Here is a 19,565-nt window from a genome sequence, read left to right on the forward strand (position 1 = left end):
GATTTCACCAGGATCTCACCAGGGTTTCATTGAGATCTCACCTGGATCTCACTAAGGTCTCACCAAAGGTCTCCCCCGAGGTCTTGCCAGGGTTTCTCCAGGGTCTTCTCAGTCTCTCAATGGACCCTGCCCTTGTTCTCGTGTTGTTGGATTTTCCTTTTCCAGGCAGAAAAGCTTTAGCCCGGGGGGTTTTGCTGGAGCCGCCGGCTGTCCGGCTGCGCCGCTCCGGGACCGTTTACCTCACTCACATCACACTTTGCACTGTACATTTATTATTATTATTATTATAATTATTGTTATTTTTTAACTCGTGTTACCTCCAGACAGACGCGCGGACGCCTGCTGACGCGAGCTCTAGCGAAACCCCCCCGGAATTCTAAAGGAAAAAAAAAGAAACAAAACCAAAAATCCTAAAATTGGAAATAGGGAGATATTTTATTCGTTTCCATCCTTTTCCCTCCTTTGTTTTGGGAACTCCACTCTCTGCAGGATTTTAAGAGGTTGTTTTCGATTGTTTTGTTGTAAATAGCTTCTATTTTATTCTCTAAAAAAAAAGGAAAAAAAAAAGAATCAATCTTTTAACATGCAAATGATATATATTAGTCTTCATCAGGGAAAATGGGAGCTTGGAAAAAAGTTGGAATCTCCTTTCTCCTCTCCTTATCGGTGGTTGGGTCCAGCTCTGCTCCTTCCCCCACCGCCAAATCCTAATTTTTATTCCTCCCCCTGCATAAAACTACTGTTTAAAGCCACTTTGGGCTTATTTCCTCCAAAATCAAGCAGGATCCAGAGGATGGGGATGCTCAGAGCTGCAGGATGCTCTGGAGCACACAGACAACCCAAAGGACCTGAGCATTTTATTTTAAGCCTCACAATCTCAGTTTCTTTGAAATATTTCCCTCCTCCCCCACCCCCCCGCCACAAAAAAAAAAAAAAAAGAAAAAAAAGAAAAATATTCACCCACATCTGCGTGAGACACAATCCAAGCCGATACCGAAACCCCCGAACCCCCCTCTCGGTATCTCCGTTCTCAGGTTCCCACCTGGAGCACAGGGTTTTTTTCCCCCTTCCCCAGGTGCCCCCAACCCCAACCTTTATTTTTAATTTCACTCGGGGAAGTGGCGATCTCAGGGGATTTGGGTTTTTTTTTTTTCCCAGTTTTTTTTTTGTTGTTGTTGTTGTTTTCAGACAGGTTTGGGTTTTTTGGTTTTTTTTTTTTTTTTCCGTGCTGGAATCCCCTTGGTGGCTCTGTTGGAGGGGGGTGGTCTTGGTGGCTTCATGGACCCTTTTTTGGGGGGGCCTGGGAGGGTCCATCCAGCTCCTGCTGCTGTTGGGGTCCAGCCCAGCTCCCCATAAGGAGAAATTCCAAGGGGGAATTTTCATGCCCAGGGCAGGCTTAGATTTTCTTAGTGATTTTTTTTTTTTGCATTGTACAGTCACTATTTTGGGTTGTTTTGGGTTTGTTTTTTTTTTTTTTTTTTTTTTAATTATTTTCCCTCCTCCTCCTTTCCCTGCCCCTCCCTTTATTTTTGTTTTTGAGAGCGGGTGACTTTCCACTTTATTTTTCTTTTTTTGCATATCAATTTAAAAATAATAAAAAAGAGCCTAAATCAGTTTTTCTGGGGGGGAGGGGGGGGTTTGGAAAGAAAATTAAACTTAAAGGAGCGGCCCCAGCTGCAGCCGCCCCCCTCCCCCCAGCGTTGCATATCTTAACTCAGGTAAAAAAGGAAAATGAGAAAAGAAAAAAAAACCACAAAAGACAAAAAAAAGAAAAAAAAGGAATAAAAAAATAAACCACATTCTACCTCTGAGCGCGGCGGCCTCGGGCGCACCTGGGGCCCCGGTGAAAGATTTCAGTTTTGCAAAACATTCAGGTATTGAGACTTTTTGATTATTATTAAAAAAAATTTTTAAAAATTAAAAAAAAAGAGAAAATAAACTTAAAAAACACTGAAAGTTTACATTTTATAATAACATTATTATACAGATTGTATTTAAACGTCAGAATATTTAAGACAATTGTAACCCTGTAAAGTGAAGAAATATTAAAAAAAAAAAAAAAAAAGTTGTGGTGTTTGGGGTTTCTTGCCTTAGGGGTGCCCATAGGATTTCCTTATGGATTTGGGGTATCCCTGTGGGACTGTGGGGTATCAATGGATTTATGGGGTGATGACGGGACTATGAGATGTGCATGGGTTCCCCATAGGGCTGTGGGGTGCTTGTAGGATTGGGTGGTGTCCATAGGATTGAGACCTATCCGGGACATCTTTAGTTTTGTGGGGTGCACATGAGGTTCTCACGAAGCTATGGGGTGCCTATAGGATTGTGGGGTGTCCATGGGGTCTCTATGGGGCTGTGGGGGTCCATAGGGTTATGGGATATGTACAGGTGCCCATAAGGCCGTGGGGTGCCATGGGGTCCCTAAAAGGCTGTTGTGGAGGTCCATAGGGTCTGGGGGGTCCATAGGGTCCCCATAAGGTGTGGGGTGTCCGTAGGGTCCCCATAAGGTGTGGGGTGCCCATGGGGTCCCCATAAGGTGTGGAGGTCCCTAGGGTGCCCATAAGGTGTGGGGTGTCCATGGGGTCCCCATAGGGCTGTGGAGGTCCATAGGGTCCCTATAAGGTGTGGGGTGCCCATGGGGTCCCCATAGGGCTGTGGAGGTCCCTAGGGTGCCCATAAGGTGTGGGGGGTCCATGGGGTCCCCATAGGGCTGTGGAGGTCCCTAGGGTGCCCATAAGGTGTGGGGTGCCCATGGGGTCCCATGTGCACACGCAGTATCCCGTGTCACCCATCCAGCACCGACCGGGGCGGGCCCTGCTGAGCTTCCTGCCGCGTGCGCAGCTCCCGCCCTGCGCGGCCGCGGCGGCGCCGCTGCTGATTGGTCAGCGCCGGGCGGCGGAGGCGGCGCTCTGGGCCGCGGCCGCGCTCTCTGTGGCCCTGGCGGACCGCGAAGATGGCGGCGCCCATGGAGGTGGCGCTGGTGTCGGACGCGGCGGGGCCGCTCTGCAACTGCTCGGTCTGGGAGCTGCACTCGGGCTCGGCCCTGCCCGGCTACCGCGGCGGCAACAGCGGCCCACGCGGGCTGGCGCTGCTGGGCGGCGAGCACCTGCTGGGGGCCCAGCTCGGCAAGAGCTACATCAACGTCTGGGAGCTCCAGAGGAAGGTACCGGCGCGGCGGGCGGGCCCGGGCGGCCTCGGCTCGGGGGACAGCCCCGGGCTTCGCGTGGGGACTCCGGGCCCCGTGGGGGATGCGACGGGACCACCCCTCCTGAGGATCCCCCGGCCCTGTGATGAGGAGCTCTTCCGTCTGCAGAGCCCCCCCAGATCCATGGTCAGACCCCCTCATGGCTCCTCTCTCCACAGAGACCCCCCCATGGCCCCTCTTTTCCTGGAGACTCCTCTCTGTGCTCAGACACCCCTTCATGGCCCAATTCTCTGCAGAGACCCCCCCCCCCCGTTTCCCCTGTTGGACCCTCAGGCCCCCCCTCCCTCTATTCCGACCCCCATCACCCTGTGCGGTGCCCCCCATCCCTCTGTTCACAGAGATCCCCCTGAGCCCCCATCTTGGGGGTTCCTGCTTGCAGCCCCTTGCCCTCTCTGAGCCCTCGCTGTGCTCTCTCTGTGCCAGGACCAGCTGCAGCAGAAAATCATCTGTCCCGGGCCTGTGACCTGCCTGACAGCCTCTCCCAACGGGCTCTACGTCCTGGCGGGCGTCGCCGAGAGCATCTACCTGTGGGAGGTACTACGGGGTGCTGGGGCACTCACACTCACACTCTGCACAGTCAGGGAGGGTCCCCATCCCTCCAATGTCTGTAACTGCTGATCCTGGGATAAAGGCTGTGCTGCTCTCAGCCCACGAGCAGCTCATTGAAGTAGGAGTGAGAGGAATTCAGGGAGAGGCTTCACTCTGCCTCATTCTCCTCTTTCCAGGCATCTCTGGTGCCTCAGGGGTCAGGTATTGCTTCCACGAGGCAGCAGCACAGAATCTGGTTTTCTTTCAGTGCTTCTCCCACATTTCAGCTGAGTATTTGTGTGTGCCCAGGGTGCCAGCAGCCCCTGCTGTGCTCTGATCATTGTCCTGCTGGTTAATTACTGCTGGATTAATTTGGGATTACTGCTGTGTTCCCAGCACACCACTGAGCAAATGAAAGCAGAATCTTGTCCTGAGCCCAGGATTAAACCCCAGGATGCCTCACCTGGAGGTTTGAGCCTCATGGTGTGAGTGGCTCTACCTGAACCCATCAGGGTTTGTTTGTGCCAATGTGTTTGTAGCTGGAAAAACATCCCTGAGGCTGAGCCAGCAGTGGGAGCTGCTGCCTGTGATGCTCCATGCTGGCCCTACTCCAGCTCCTGTCACCCTCAGACGTGTTCCAGAGTATGGCACTGTCACCCTCAGACGTGTTCCAGGGTATGGCACTGTCCCTCTGGCACATTGGAGAGGAAACCATCATGGAGCTGGAACCAGCCCCTAGAGCTGGCTTTTGTGCTGTCTGTGAAACCCCTTGAATTGAGGTTTGCTTTGATTTTTTGGTGTAATTCTGACCATGAGAAGAAGCAGACTCTTATTTTACTTGAGGCTTTTTCTCTTCTTGGTTCCCTCCCCATCTGCAGTGTTGCTTTTAATAAGAAATGCTTGGGGGATTCCTTGTCCACCCTAAAGCCTCTGCTGGCCCAGGAGCTTGAGCCACCCCTGGGGTGTCCTGCAGCTCTCATAACCCCACTGCCACCTCCTGAGGACCTGTGGGAGGAGGGAAGAAGCCACCAAAGTAACATGAATATTAAGAGTGAAGAAATCTTTACTGCACACTTGTGACTTGACCAGAGGAGCAGCTCTGGCATCACTGGGTTCCAGATTTAAAGTGCCAGGACCTCTTCCACTGCCATGTGCTGAATTTCCCTGTGGTCCTGAGGTGGAACAGAACCCACCCTTCTCCCCTCACTGCACCAAGGGCAGGGCACCACATGATCCCAAGACATCCTTGACTCCCTCCTGCCCTTCCTCTCACTGCAGGTGTCCAATGGGAACCTCCTGGCCATCCTGAACCGACACTACCAGGACCTCACGTGCCTCTGCTTCACTGATGACAGCAGCCACTTCCTCTCAGGGGCCAAGGACTGTCTGGCCCTGGTGTGGAACCTCTACAAGTAAGGGGGGCACAGGGATTTTGGAGCAGGAGATCCCTCTAAGCCCACAGCTGTGTCTGTGCCCTCCTGCTGGGCAGGGAACCTTTCCTTGGGAGCTTCTTGGGAACAGGCAGATGGTTCTGACTTCTTTCCCTGAGTGACACAGAGGGGATTGTGCCCTTTACCCAGGCTCTTTGTCCCTGTGGGAGAGGGATCTCAGCCTCAGCATCCATGACCCGTGGCTGCCAGCAGCTCCCATGTCCCACTTGGTCCCTGCAGCCAGGAGAGGCGTTCCCAGTGGGATCAGAGCCTGGCCCAGCTCCCCATGGGGCTCTGTCCTGGCTGACCTGCCTGTCTCTGCTCTCCCCACAGCGTGTTGCAGGCAGAGCCCTCCCAGATCCCTGACCCCCGGCACGTCTGGTCCCGGCACAGCCTCCCCATCACCGACCTGTGCTGCGGCTTTGGAGGGCCCCTGGCACGGGCTGCCACCGCCTCCCTCGACCAGACAGCCAAGGTGAGGCTCATCTCACAGGTGCCAGACCCTGTGGGGTCACAGCCAGGCTCTTGCCAGCTAGCAGGAAGCTGTCCCTGTCCTCAAGCTTTGTCGGGTTGCAGTGGCTTCATTTCTTGGCTGTCTCTGCAGTGACTCAGAGCTGCCAGACCTGGGCTCTGCCTCTCCAACAACAGCAGTTTCTCTGCACCTGCCCCCAGGCTGGACTGCTGCAGTCCCTGTTGTCCTGGGAATGTCGGGGTCAGCCTCAGTTTTCCATTGCTGATGTCCACAGGGAGCAGAGCAGGCTGGAGCCTGTGGGGAGGGGATGCCCTGGGGGCAGGATGGCCACAGAGAGGGTTCAGAGCTGTTTTGAAGCTGCCTGGGAAACTTCCCTGCTGCTCACAGAGGCTGATCCTGGGTTCTGCCTTGGACTCAGTTTCCCAGCTGGAACACCAGTGTGGGATTTCAAGATATCAGTGCACCTCCAATCCTGCCTTTAACATTCTCACCCTTGACTCTCCTGTCCCCTCTCACTCCAGCTCTGGGAAATCTCATCTGGGGAGCTCCTGCTTTCCGTGCTCTTCGACGTGGGGATCATGGCTGTGACTCTGGACCTCTCTGAGTACCACATGTTCTGTGGGGGCATGGATGGCTCCATCTTCCAGGTCGACCTCTGTGCTTGGGTGAGTGTGTGGGGCTGCAGGTGTGCCCTGTCACCCCGAGCCACTGTCACCTCCCTGCTGGGACTGGTGTGACCTGCCAGGGCACGGGAGGGCCTGGTTCCTCTGTGTCTCCTCTGCCCCCTCCAGGTGATGAACCTGCTGGTTTCAGCCTTCCTGAATTTTAACCCCTTTCCCTTCCTTCCTGAATTTCTTCAGCCAGTTCAGAGAGACCGGACCTTCCAGACAGAGCGGGAGAACGGGAAGGTCTTCAAAGGGCACAGGTGAGGAACCAGACGTACCTGCCAGCCACCATCTGCCCACCTCACCAGCTCCTGGCACTCCTGGGGTCATCCTGAGTTTAAACATCCTCTTCCCCATTCCAGGAACCAGGTGACGTGTCTGTCAGTCTCCACAGATGGCAGCCTGCTGCTCTCGGGCTCTCACGACGAAACCGTCCGGCTGTGGGACATCCAGAGCAAGCAGTGCCTGAAGACGATGAATCACAAAGGTAGGAATGTCCTTATCTCCAGGATCCTCACTGCCAGAGGCCCAGTGTCTCACCTGTGCTGCCCTGGGCACTCCAGGTGTGGTTTTGCCCCTTGCTTCACGCCCTGGGAAGGGCAGAGGCGTTGGAGGGAGCCTGGGCTGTCTGGAGCGGTGCCCTGACCTTGCCCCGTGTGTTAACAACCCCCTATGCACTGTCAGGAGTGAGTCATGGATTTCACCCTCTCACTGAGGCCACACGGGATCCTCCTCCTTGTTTTCCCAAGGGAGCAGTCACCCCACATGCACCCCAGCTGTGTCTGGAGGGGAGACAGCTCTGTGACCCCAGCAGTGAGCTCATGGGGCCTGAAGTGAATGCCATATGAGCAGCTGTCTGGGATTTCAGTCTGATGGCTCCAGTAAATTGCAGGAGCAGCAGTTGGGTGCCTCAGCTACCTCAGAGCAGTGGGGGATTTACCCCTCCTGTTGTTAACTGAGTTCCTCCCCCAGCTGTGATGGTTTCTGGCCCCTGGTGCTGCAGTGACCAGTGGGGCTGCCTTGGGCATGGCCCAAACCCCTCCCAGAGGTGATGGTGGGGGCAGCCAGTCCCTGTTCCTCTGTGGTGACTGAGCTGCTGCCTCAGGGCAGTCTCTGCAAGCCAGGCTGCCTGCAGACCCTTTTCCTCTTCCCTTTGGCTGCCAAGGACCATCCCTAATTGGGACCCACTGCAGTGCTTATCCAGCCTGGCTGGCACTAGAGGGTGAAAACAAACCAAATGGAGCTGTGAGTCATCCCAGGAGGGAGGGGGGGCCGGGCTTTGGCTGTGAGCCAGGCACTGGAGTCCTCCTGAGGCTGCAGGAAAGAATGGACAGACCAGGCTCTTCCCAGGAGGAGCAGGACCAGGCTGACCCCAAGCTGTGGGTGCTCTGCTGGCTCTCTGCTGCTTGTGGGCAGGGATTTGGCTTCCTTGGCATCCTTGGCACTGGCATGGCTGCGTGTGCTCAGGAATAGGCTGGGATTCCAGCACCCCTGAGCTGTGCCCTGGCTCTGGAGTCCCCACAGAGCCCTGCAGCCTCCCAGTGTGGAGGAATCTGCTGCCCCAACCCAGCCCCCTCTTGTGGATCCCTGTCCCCTGCTTGGCCTCTCATGAGCCCCCCAGCAAGGTCTGTCCCTGCTGCCCCTCCAGTGTGTCCTGCTCCCTCCCCAAGGCAGAGGTGACAGGGCTCTGACATGGTGATGTGACAGCAGCCTCTGGCCCAGTGTCCTTGGGACAGCACTGTCCCTCTGCTTGCTGGGCATGGGGGTGGCTGGGGGCACACAGGACCCCCTGCCCTCCCCTCGACACTGCTGCAAATAAATCCAAGGAGCTGGAGTGCGGCTCAGGGCCAGGCTGGTGCAGGGGGCTCTGTCCCCAAGGGTGGCTTGTCCTTGGCAGGGGCAGAGTGGGTGAACTTTGAGAAGTCAGGCACTGCTGCTCCTGGGTAGTGAGCTGTGGCAGTGCTGGCGAGGCAGGGCTGCTCCCAGTCACCCTGCATGGCTGCCACCACTCTGGGGGGAAGCAGGAGACCTGTGGGATGAGCCTGGGAGCCAGTGCTACCCCCAAATCCCTCCAGGCCTCATTTCCCATCCTGTCACACGAGCTCTGTGCCATCCCTCGGGATGGTCTGTGCCATGCTTGTCACTGCAAACGCAGCATGGCACAGACCATCCCCAGGGCTCCCCCTGCAAGGCCATCCTGGGATGCTCTGGCTGATGTGTGCTGCTGGCAGCTCTGTCTTTGAAGCTGGGTCATTTGTTTATTTCCCCCCAGCTAAGCCTGGTCTCCATGCCCAGGCTGGCCTGGGGCAAGGTGATCTTGTGCAGGATCTGCATCTACACTGGGGCCCCAGAGTGGCTGTGGGGGCTGTGTCCAGATGGTGACCAGGTTTGGGGAACTCTGGGTTCACTCCTGAGGTTTTCTCCTCTCCACCTTTCCTCTCAAACTGCTCCATGAGCTGCCAGTGCAGAGGGAATGTCACTGATGGAGCACAGTCATCTGGTCTTTAAGGAGGGAGTGAAGCCATCAGAGTTGGCCAGGAGCAGGTTTGGGGCCAGGCACTCAGCAGAGCTTGAGTTCTGGGAGGATCAGATTTAGGAGCAGGCTCTGGAGGGGTGGATGGTGGTAACAGAGCCTTCATCCATGTCAGAGCTGCTTGTGTCTGCCTGCTCTGCAGAGACCAAAGTCCTCCAGCAGCTCTGAGCCTCCCCAGGCCCCGCCATGTCCCCTCCCTCACCCTGCACCCTTCTCACAGCCCTGGCAGCCTCTCAGCTGCACGTGGACCATCTTCACCTTGCCTTTGGCCAGGGGAAATGGATGGCTGGGCTGTGCTAGCAGTGCCCTGCCTGCTGGAGGGGGCTGGGGGCTGCTGTGCCTGACAGGGCGTGGGGGACAGCAGTGGGAGCTCACAGCAGCTGGGAGGGGGCGGGTAAGTGCAGTAATTAACACAATGCAGTAATTAACACACTCATCAGCTCTGCCGTGGATTGTGGCAGCACAGAGCTGCTGATGGATGGCAGCTCAAGGTGGGGGGAGGTCGGGCTCTGCTCTTTTGGGGTCACAACCAGCCTGGAGAGCTGCAGCCCCGGGCAGGGAGAGCAGAGACTCCTGTGCCAGGGCTGCCCAAAGCCTCTCAAACCCACCAGGGTCCAGCCTGACCTGTCCCCTCTGCCCCTGCAGGTCCAGTGACAAACGCCTTCATCGTGCTGGCCCCTGCCAACATGTTCAACCCCGAGGGGAAGCCCAGCGTGCCCCTGCCCAAGTTCAGCAGGCACCTGCACGGCACCGAGAGCAGCGACGAGCCGGGCGCCGAGGGGGTGACGCTGCGCCTGGGGCTGCACCAGCAGGTACTGGGGGCCCTGGCCAGGGGGGACAGGCATCCAGGAGGGCTTGTGCCAGAGAAAAGCTTCTCCTCCAGCTGGTGGAACCCGTTTCTGTTCCCTCCTGCTTCCTGCCCATCCTGGCTGCTGCAGTCATTTGTCCTCCCGGCCCCGTGCTGCAGCGTGGGCTGGCTCTGCTGTCCCCACCATTTCCTTGGCTGTCCCCAGGCAGGGAGGGTCACAGCCCACCCATCCCAGCCTCTCTGCTCCCCACTGTCAGTGTCTGCCTCTGTCTGCCTCTGCCCAGAGCTGATGGATTAGCTCCCTGTTGGTTGGTGGCAGCAGGCCAAGGGGCTGTTTGCCTGACAGCAGGATGGATCACCCATGGGGAACCCAGTCCAGGGGCATGGGGAGAGGGTCTGTGTCTGCTCTGCCAACCCCTCCATTCTGGTCCCTGCAGGAGCCTGGGCAGAGCTACCTGGAGAAGGCAGAGAGGATGTACTCACAGATGTACTCGACGAGGGAAAAGGTGAGAGCTGCTCCCAGGCTGGGAATTGGGTACTGACCCCTTGAGGGGGATCCTTGTCAGCTGATCTGACTCATGGGGCCCCGAGCAGGTTGGGACACGGGAACAGGGGAAAAGAGCCCTAAAATCTGCTGGTGCCATGGGCACGAGGGGCTGCACTTTGAGGAGGAGGGAGGGAACTGAAGGGTTTGGTGTTTACTGCTGGGGAAGGAGCAGCAGCCTGTGCCTGTCAGAGCCGAGGCCCTGACACTTGTCTGTTGTGTTTTTGTGTCACAGAACCTGGTGGGAGACCAGGAGCACCTGACGATCCAGGTGAGCGAGCTGGAGGAGGAGGTGAGCAACCTCCGGAAAATCAACAAGGACCTCTTTGACTTCTCCACTCGCATCATCACCAAACCAGCCAAGTGAAGAGGCTCCCCCCGCCCTCGCACCCCTCCGCCTCTCCCTGCCCGGCTCCTGGGGAAGAACCGCCCGCCCTCGGGCACCGCCCAGCCGGCTGCGAGCCCCGGCTCAGCTTCCCCCGAGCCGCCTTCGCCTGCTCCGTGACACGGGACTGAGACCGGCGCGGGGACCGCGAGGGGACAGCACAGGGACCGTGCTCACTCCGATCCGGGGCCGGGGGATACTCGGGCGGCCGCTGCAGGAGGAGCCTCGCCGGCTCCTGGGAGGGCTCAGGATGCAGCTCCTGCTCATTCCCCGTTTCTTCCCCCGCCCCTTTTTTTGTTTCTTTTCGTTACTTGACCCTGCAGAGCAGACACAAAAGTGTTTTTTTTCCTCTCAATACCGGTTTGAGATTGGATTTTGGAGACCCCCTTCTGCCCACCCTGTCCTGGGGATTGCTGCTCAGTGCCACCGGACCCCACACTCTGGATGGACAGCAGGGGCTGAGGGGCTCCTGCTCTGGGGGTGCACTGGGGGGGCTGCTGCAACAGGTGGGGGGTCCCTGGCTACCAGGGCTGAGGAGGGGGCTCCTGATCTGTGTGGCAGGCAGAGCCTGAGGTGTCCCTGGGCTTGGAGCACAGGTGGTGGTTTTGGGTCACTCTGGGGAGGGGCGGGGGGACCAGCAAGGTGCTATTTCCAATCTCCTCAGTCAACAATTTCTATATATTTGGATCCAGCGACTCTGTTTTCACGGTGTTTGGGGACTCGGCCTTTTGTATTGTCACAGCATGGCAGCGGGGGTTGTGGGTTTTGTTTAGGTTTATTTTTTACATAAAAGATTTGGTTTTTATAGTGAAAGATACCCGTGTTGGTTTCTTTAACATGGCCACAGACCTTGACCACTTCTCACTGCATCCCTGGGCGGGCTGCCCGCTGGGAGTGGGAAAGTGCTTCCTTATCCCCAAACTGCCCAGTTCCCTTCACCCTGAGGGTCCTTCCCTGTCCCTACAGGGTGTTGAGGTGTCCCCTGGCCATCCCTCTGTGTCACCCCCCCCTCCCATTCAATACACCAAGTGCAGATGATTTAAAGTGCATTTTAAAACCGGAGCATCTGAGCATCCCCAGCTCAGCTCCCGCCAGTTCCTGAGAAGATGCTTTTAGCTTAATCACTGGAGCTGCTCCTCCTCTTCCTCCCAACGTTTTGGATCAACATTCATCAGCTGCAGCAGGGGCAAGAGGTGGGGACACATCCCTGCTGCAGGGAGCCCAAAAGAAAAAACCCCAGAGCTCCCTCCCAGTCATCCCACAGTGGGGTTCCTGTTGGGGTGCTGCATTCAGAGCAGAAGGGAGGATGGGGCTTCCCAGAGAGCCTCCCCATGCTGTGCCTGGTGTTTGGGGAGGGGTTTGCATTCCAAGACCCTCCTGCATGGACAGTGAGGGCTGTGCTGTGTTTATCCCTGCAAGGGGGGCCCGTGGTCAGGGGGATTCCAGCCCCCCATGACCCTCCGTGCTCTGGCAGGATTTGAGCTGCCCTCCCTGCAGGTCCAGCTCCGCAGGAGAATTCATTAGCTGTGACTCATTACATTTATCGATATTACATGAACCAATACTTTTTGCCAGATGGATTCTGGCTCCATCACTCATTTTTCCTTATTAATTTAGTGTGGCTCCTGCCCTGGTTGCTGGTGTTTGTGTGCTGGTGGCAGGGACCCTTGGGCTGGGTCGAGCCTCAGTTTCCCTGCTGAGGATGAGGAGAGTGACCCCACATCCCCTCTCTAAGCAGAGGAAGGCTGTGCTGCTGCTGCCCTTCTCCTCTTCCCCATGCAGCAGAAAAAAATCGCTCAGCCCTGGAACCTCTGGGCCTCGGGACCCCCGGCTATTGAAGCTGCACCTCAGACTGAGGAGGGATGGAGGGGTCGGGCTGGGGGTCTTTCCCGGGATGGAGGCGGCAGTTCACGGCTCGGGACCCACCCCAGGGGCTTTCCGTCGGAGGAGGAGGATGAGGAGGAGGAAGAGGAGGAACATCCCAGTGGTCCAGAGGTATCCGGGACCACCCTGGGATCAGCGGGCATCTCTGTGCCCGGGGCCCCGAGGGTGGCAGCGCTCGCAGGGCAGCAGCGCGGGTGGGGTGCGGGGAGGGGGGGACCCGCGCCGTGCGTGGGCGTGGACGGGGCGGCTGCGGGCGGGTCCGGCGCTGCTGCGTGGGCCGGGTCCGGCGTGACCCACGGCGCACCGGGGGCTGCGGGGCCTCGGCGCTACCCGGGGACGGGGGGGGCCCGGCGGGACGCGGCCGGAGGTCCCTGCCCGCAGCCGGAGCGGTGCCCGGCGGAGCGCAGAGCGGCGGGGCCGGTGCGGGGCCGGTGCGGGGTGCATGGCGGGGCTGCGGGCGCTCTGGCTGCTGGCGGCGGCTCTGGGGGCGGCCGGGGGACACCCGCAACCCTGCCGCGTCCCGGCCCCCCCCGGGCCCAGCCCCGGCCCCACCGTGCGCCTCGGGGCGCTGCTGCCGCCCGCGCCCGCCCGCGCCCGGCTCCGCTCCGCGCTGGCCCGAGCCGCCGGTACCGGTACCGGCCCCGGGGAGGTGACGCTGCCCCACAACCTCAGCCTGGAGGTGGTGGGGGGCGGCCCGGCGGCGCGGGACCCCGGCTCGCTGGCGCGGTGGATGTGCGGGGCGCTGGCGGGGCGCGGCGTGGCCGCCGTCCTGGCGCTGCCCCGCTCCCGCCGGGAGCTGCTCCAGCTCGACTTCCTCGCCGCCGCCCTCCAGGTCCCCTTCGTCAGCATCCTGGACACCCGCTGGCCGCTGCCTTTCCGAGCGCAGGTGAGACCCGCAGCGCCGGCACTGCACGCAGCTCCCGTCCCCGCTCCCGTCCCTGCTCGCCGGCTCCGTCCTTGCTCCCGTCCCGGCTCCGTCCGTGCTCCCGTCCCGATCCCCGTCCCGGATCCATACCGACTCTATCCCGATCCCCGTCTCGCTCCATACCGGTTCTGTTCCGCGGGTCCTCCTCCCGGCTCGGACCTGCCTCCGATCCCAATCCCGGCTCCGATTCCAGCTCCAATTCGGAATCCCAGCCACTCACTCATCCTTGCTGCATCCCGAGTACCCGGGCTCCATCCTGGCTCTGTTCTCCCTCTGTCTTCTCTTCCACCCCGGCCCCATCTCATCCTCATTCCCACCTCCATCCTGCCTCTATCCCAGCCTCATCCTGTGCCCCATTCTGGCTCTGTCTCCCATCTCAGCTCTATTCCAGCCCCCTCTTGGCCCTCATTCCAGCCCTATCCTGGCTCTATCCCAGCTCCCATCTCAGTTCTCTCCTGGCTCCTTGCCCAGCTCTGTCCCAGACCCAATTCCAGCTTTCACTCCCAGGTAAGTTCCCTGGTTCCTCTGGAGCGCTGCAGCCCTCAGCCCTGGTCCCCACTCCATTCTGTCTCCAGAGGGCTCTGGGTTGTGTCCTGGCAGTGCATCCCAGACAGGAACTGGGCAGGGGATGGGCAGGGAGTGTGGGATGACCTCAGGGCAGGTGGGTCCATGTCTGGTGCTGCCTCTGGGCTCTTCCCATGGGCGGGGGCACAGCCAGGACCCTCGTGTGTTGGCAGAGCCCCTTCCACTTCCACATGGACCGGCAGAGCTCCCTGGAGACGCTGGTGGATGTGCTGGTGAGCGTCCTGCAGGCCAACGACTGGCAGGAGACCAGCCTGGTGCTCTGCCACCCCTGGGACATCGACAGCTTCCTCGACCTCTGGGCCCAGCGTTCCCAGCTCTTCCTCCGCACTGTCCTGGACCTGGGCTACCTGGATGAGCCCAGGGCCGCCCGCTACCTGCAGCAGCACGGGGACCGTGTCAGGAGCCTCTCCAGCCCAGTGCTGCTGCTGGGCTGTGACCTGCACCGTGCTCGACTCATCTTCCAGGCTGCTGAGGAGTTGGGGCTGCCACCACAGGAATTCCACTGGATGCTGGGCTTCCCACTCAGCCCCACTGAGCTGCAGACCGAGGGGCTGCCCCTGGGGCTGCTGGCCTTTGGGGAGGTGAGCCGGCCACCGCTGGAGCTCTTTGTGCAGGACATGGTGGGACTGGTGTCCCAGGCCATTGCCCAGGCTGCCCATGGCCTCCCTGACCCCGCACAGCTGCAGACCACAGGGAGCTGCAATGAGAGGCACCGGGCAGGCAGCGAGTCCCCGGGGCTCTTCCTTGCCCGGTAAGGGGGTGCTGGGGGCTCCTCTTTGCCCCATCCTGGCTCTGTGATATTGGGGTGCATGGGAGGGTTCTGCCCCAGACCTGGGATGGGGTAAGGGCGGAGCCAGGGGACCCCTGGGATGTGTGTACAGCCACCACCATGGGGCTCAGCCCCCAGGACATGGTTAGCACTGCACAGGGGGGATGTGTCACTTCAGATCTCCTTAACACTGCCTGAGCATGGTCACTCTATAAATATTAATAACTCTTGGCCCTGGCAGCACAGCGAGCTGCGGGGCAGCACAGCAGGGCCGGATCCTGCTGCTCCTCCTTGACCTTGTCCCTGCCCACGTCGGGCACGTCCTGCTCTCAGCTCCCAGCCTCATTCCTCGGTCCCAGCTGACCCTGAGCACCAGAGCAGTGAAACCCTTTCCTTGGCAGGTTCCTGGCCAACACATCCTTCCACGGCCAGACGGGGCTGGTGCACGTGGAGAACACGGCGCTGGTGAGGCCAGAGCAGCAGTTCCGCATCTGGAGCCTGTGCAGGGACTCGCAGGGGGTGCCCACCTGGATGACAGCGGGCACCTGGAGCCACGGCAAGCTGGAGCTGGAGGAGGTCGTGTGGCAGAGCCAGAGGCAGCACAAGAGCCCCGGCGAGGCGGCCGAGGGGGCCCAGACACGGCTGCGGGTGGTGACACTGGTGGAGCACCCCTTTGTGTTCACCAGGGAGGTGGATGAGGAAGGGAACTGCCCGGCCGGGCAGCTCTGCCTGGACCCCGGCACAAACGACTCGGCCGTGCTGGACGCCCTCTTTGAGAAGATTGGCAGTGGCAACGGATCAGTGCCAGTGGAGTACAAGAAATGCTGCTATGGGTACTGCATCGACCTGCTGGAGAAGCTGGCCGAGGACATGGCCTTTGATTTCGAGCTCTACATCGTGGGAGATGGGAAGTACGGAGCCTGGAAGAACGGGCGCTGGACGGGACTGGTGGGGGACCTGCTCAGTGGCACGGCCCACATGGCCGTCACCTCCTTCAGCATCAACTCTGCGCGGAGCAAAGTCATCGACTTCACCAGCCCCTTCTTCTCCACCAGCCTGGGCATCCTGGTGAGGACCAAGGACACGGCGTCGCCCATCGGGGCCTTCATGTGGCCCCTGCACTGGACCATGTGGGTGGGCATCTTCGTGGCGCTGCACATGACCGCGCTCTTCCTCACCCTCTACGAGTGGAAGAGCCCCTATGGAATGACCCCCCACGGGCGCAACCGCATGAAGATCTTCTCCTACTCCTCAGCCCTCAACCTGTGCTATGCCATCCTCTTTGGGCGCACTGTCTCCAGCAAGACGCCCAAGTGCTGCACCGGCCGCTTCCTCATGAACCTCTGGGCCATCTTCTGCCTCCTGGTGCTCTCCAGCTACACGGCCAACCTGGCAGCTGTCATGGTGGGGGACAAGACCTTCGAGGAGCTCTCAGGCATCCATGACCCAAAGGTGAGCGTGTCCTGCTGCTTCAGATGGGCTGGGAGAAGGCTGAAGGCCAGGGAAGGGGCTGAGAGGGGTCCTGTCCTTCTTTTTGCACCTTCCTTCTTCTCTCCAGCCCCAGTCCTGCATCTTGGTCCCTCCTAAGGGTGGGAGGGTCTCACAGAAAGCTTTGTGTGCGTATCCCACTGGTGTTAAATCCCAGCCTCAGCTCCAGGGCAGGGGGAAGTGGGCTGAGTTCAGGCTGAGGCCGTTCTTGGGGAACCTCCTTCCCAGACACCCCCAAGAGCTGCTGCACCTCTGAGGCTGCCCAGACACCCTGCCTGGGACTCAGGGCTGGGGACACATCCCCAGGGAGTGGGGACGCATTCCTGGGGCCAGGGGTGCTGATGCTCTGGTGCCTCCTTCCAGCTCCATCACCCCTCACAGGGCTTCCGCTTCGGCACGGTGTGGGAGAGCAGCGCTGAGGAGTACATCAAGAAGAGCTTCCCCGAGATGCACGAGTACATGCGGCGCTACAACGTCCCCACCACCCCCGACGGTGTCACCATGCTCAAGTGAGGGGCAGGGAGAGCATGAGGGGTTCCCCCCACCTTTTACCCCTCCCAGGGCATCTTTTGCCCCAGTGCTGGAGCCTGTGCACCTCTGGGAGGGGTGTCAGGCTGGGGGGATGCTGAGCAAGGGGGGAGCAGCCCCTCCCTGAGCATCCCCCCCACGTCCCCACAGGACAGAGCCTGCCAAGCTCAATGCCTTCATCATGGACAAGTCACTGCTGGATTATGAGGTCTCCATCGACTCTGACTGCAAACTGCTCACCGTGGGCAAACCCTTCGCCATTGAAGGTTTGGGGGGGCTGTGCTGGGAAGGGGATTCTGCTCTGTGTGTGTGTGATGGGGCTGGGGTCGTGCCCTACCACAACCACACAGGGTGGGGAGGTGCCCCCTCCGTGGGTGGCACTGGGGGCTGCATCCTCTGTCCCAACACTGCCCCTTTCTCCCCCTCCTCGCCGGGGCCAGGCTACGGCATCGGCCTCCCCCAGAACTCCCCGCTGACCTCCAACGTCTCCGAGTTCATCAGCCGCTACAAATCCTCGGGGTTCATCGACCTCCTGCACGACAAGTGGTACAAGATGGTGCCCTGCGGCAAACGCGTCTTCGCCGTCACTGAGGTGCGGCGGTGGTGCCTCGGCCGGGGAGGGGGCTCCGGGCTCTGACCCCCCCCGCAGCCCAGCCCACACCCCCTGCCCCCCGCAGACCCTGCAGATGGGCATCTACCACTTCTCGGGGCTGTTCGTGCTGCTGTGCATCGGGCTGAGCGGCTCCCTCCTCACCTCGCTGGGCGAGCACGTCTTCTACCACCTCGTCCTGCCCCGCATCCGCCGCAAGAAGAAATTCAACTACTGGCTGCACACCAGCCAGGTGGGGCCAGGGGAAGGGGCTTAGTGCCCCAAAGGCTGCTAACCCCATATGGCTGCTCCCTCCTAAACTGCACCACCTTCTCCAGCCATGGACCACCAACCCCTGTTTGAGCCCTGAACCAGACCATCACCCCCAGACCATCACCCCCAGACCATCACCCCCAGACCATCACCCCCAGACCCATCACCCTCCAGACCATCACTCCCAGACCATCACCCCCAGACCATCACCCTCCAGACCATCACCCCCAGACCCATCACCCTCCAGACCATCACCCTCCAGACCATCACCCTCCAGATCATCACCTTCAGACCATCACCCTCCAGACCATCACCCCCAGACCATCACCCCCAGATCATCACCCTCCAGACCATCACCCTCCAGACCATCACCCCCAGACCATCACCCCCAGACCATCACCCCCAGGCCATCACCCCCAGACCATCACCCCCAGATCATCACCTTCAGACCATCACCCTCCAATTAATCCCTGGCCTATTAACCTCCAGTCCATCCCCCCAACTCACTCTTGCCATGTTCCCCACAGAAAATCCATCGGGCTCTGAACATGGGCACGGAGGAGCGGAAGAGCCAGCAGCTGAAGTTGGAGCAGAGGTACGGCTGGGACTGGGAATCTGCCCTGCTCTCCTCCTCCTCCTCCTCTTCCCAGCCAGACTTCTGTGGGGCTGCGGAGGGACCCCAGAGCAGCCAGATCCCAACTCGGCCCTCCCCACCCAGGTGCGAGCAGCAGCCGCGGTCGGTGCCGGCGGCAGCGCAGCAGCCCTGGGGCGCCCTGCGGAGGGAGGCGCGGCGGGTGCGCTTCCAGCTGGACAAAGCCCCCCCCGAGGAGGAGGGGTCCCCTCCGTGGCACCCCGGGAACGGGCGGCCGCCGCAGCCCCTGGACAGAGCGGCCGGTGAGAACGAGCTCCGCGAGCTGGAGGAGAAGATCCAGGAGATGCGGGAGCAGCTGCGGGCGGCGCTGCTGAGGAAGAGCGAGCTGGTGTCCGTGCTGGGCACCACCAAGGGCGGCCGGGCACTGCCCGCCCCGCTGGCCACCGAGGGACACCGGGAGGAGAGGTGAGATGGGGGGCAGGGACCCCCCCAAAACATGCCAGGGGCAGGGCAGGGCAGGGCAGCTGCTCCTCCGGCTCACAGCGGGAGTGGAAGGGAAAAAGGGAGGGGGGATGTCCTGGGGCTGCCCCAGCTCTGCGGCCTTTGTCTCTTCCCCCCTTTGTCCCTTCTGCTGGCAGTGGGGTTTGAAGGACCGGGAGATTCTTTTTGGGGGGTTGAGTTGGGGTGAGAGGCTCCCGCAGTGCCTGGACAAAGCTCAGCCCCGCACCCCCGGCTCTGTTTTTACACCACGTAAATAAAGATGATCAAGGAAGACCAAGTCTGCTTTTCCTCTCCCCCAAACACAGCCAGGGCTGGCTGAGAACAACCCTTCCCCTTCCCCTCCTTCCTCCGCAGGCCCAGCTCAGCCCCGCCGCAGGACGGCCGCGATTAGGAGGAGGAGGAGGAGGAGGAAGAGGAAGCTCCCACATGCACGGGGCAGGACAGGCCGAGACCGGAACCTCCCTCTGGAGAGGCAGCTCCAGCTCCAAACCCGGGCTGATCCCAGAGCCACCGCAAAGCAGAACCGGAGCCTTCCTCGGGCGGAGGGTGAGGGATGGAGAGGCTGCACGGGGAGCGGGACAGGCTCGGCTCAGGGCTCTGCCCGGCGCTGAGGATGAGGAACAGCTCCCCATGCCCCCACGGGCGGCTGTGGAAGGAGCCAGCCCTGCAGCCCTGGCACGGAGGCTGCCCCAGCACCACCGAGCATGGCCGGGACAGGGCTGGTGCTCAGCCCTCTGCCCCTGCACAGTGCACGGGGACAGATGGTGACACCCCAGGACTGAGCATTGCACCCCCCTGCCCCAGGACTCCCACACATCAGCCCAGCACAGCCGTGGGCAGGACATGGGGCAGCGCTGCAGG

General features: G+C 60.3%; 2 protein-coding genes across 2 annotated transcripts; both read left to right on the forward strand.

Moving 5' to 3' along the window:
- Nucleotides 1-2,953: 2,953 nt before the first annotated feature.
- Nucleotides 2,954-10,925, forward strand: WDR18 (WD repeat domain 18). Its single transcript, XM_066566454.1, has 10 exons — nucleotides 2,954-3,163; nucleotides 3,629-3,739; nucleotides 5,012-5,145; nucleotides 5,497-5,638; nucleotides 6,157-6,300; nucleotides 6,496-6,560; nucleotides 6,663-6,787; nucleotides 9,479-9,645; nucleotides 10,079-10,147; nucleotides 10,421-10,925. The coding sequence occupies exons 1-10, from the start codon at nucleotides 2,954-2,956 to the stop codon at nucleotides 10,550-10,552; spliced, it is 1,299 nt and encodes a 432-aa protein (XP_066422551.1). The 3' UTR covers nucleotides 10,553-10,925.
- A 1,971-nt stretch (nucleotides 10,926-12,896) lies between these two features.
- On the forward strand, nucleotides 12,897-19,545 carry GRIN3B (glutamate ionotropic receptor NMDA type subunit 3B). The gene is made up of 10 exons (XM_066566407.1): nucleotides 12,897-13,340; nucleotides 14,117-14,715; nucleotides 15,135-16,185; nucleotides 16,585-16,730; nucleotides 16,900-17,015; nucleotides 17,190-17,341; nucleotides 17,427-17,591; nucleotides 18,139-18,206; nucleotides 18,330-18,668; nucleotides 19,059-19,545. The coding sequence occupies exons 1-10, from the start codon at nucleotides 12,897-12,899 to the stop codon at nucleotides 19,093-19,095; spliced, it is 3,117 nt and encodes a 1,038-aa protein (XP_066422504.1). The 3' UTR covers nucleotides 19,096-19,545.
- Nucleotides 19,546-19,565: the final 20 nt, after the last annotated feature.

The sequence above is a fragment of the Molothrus aeneus genome, chromosome 27, assembly GCF_037042795.1.
Source record: "Molothrus aeneus isolate 106 chromosome 27, BPBGC_Maene_1.0, whole genome shotgun sequence".
Classification (NCBI taxonomy): Eukaryota; Metazoa; Chordata; class Aves; order Passeriformes; family Icteridae; genus Molothrus; species Molothrus aeneus.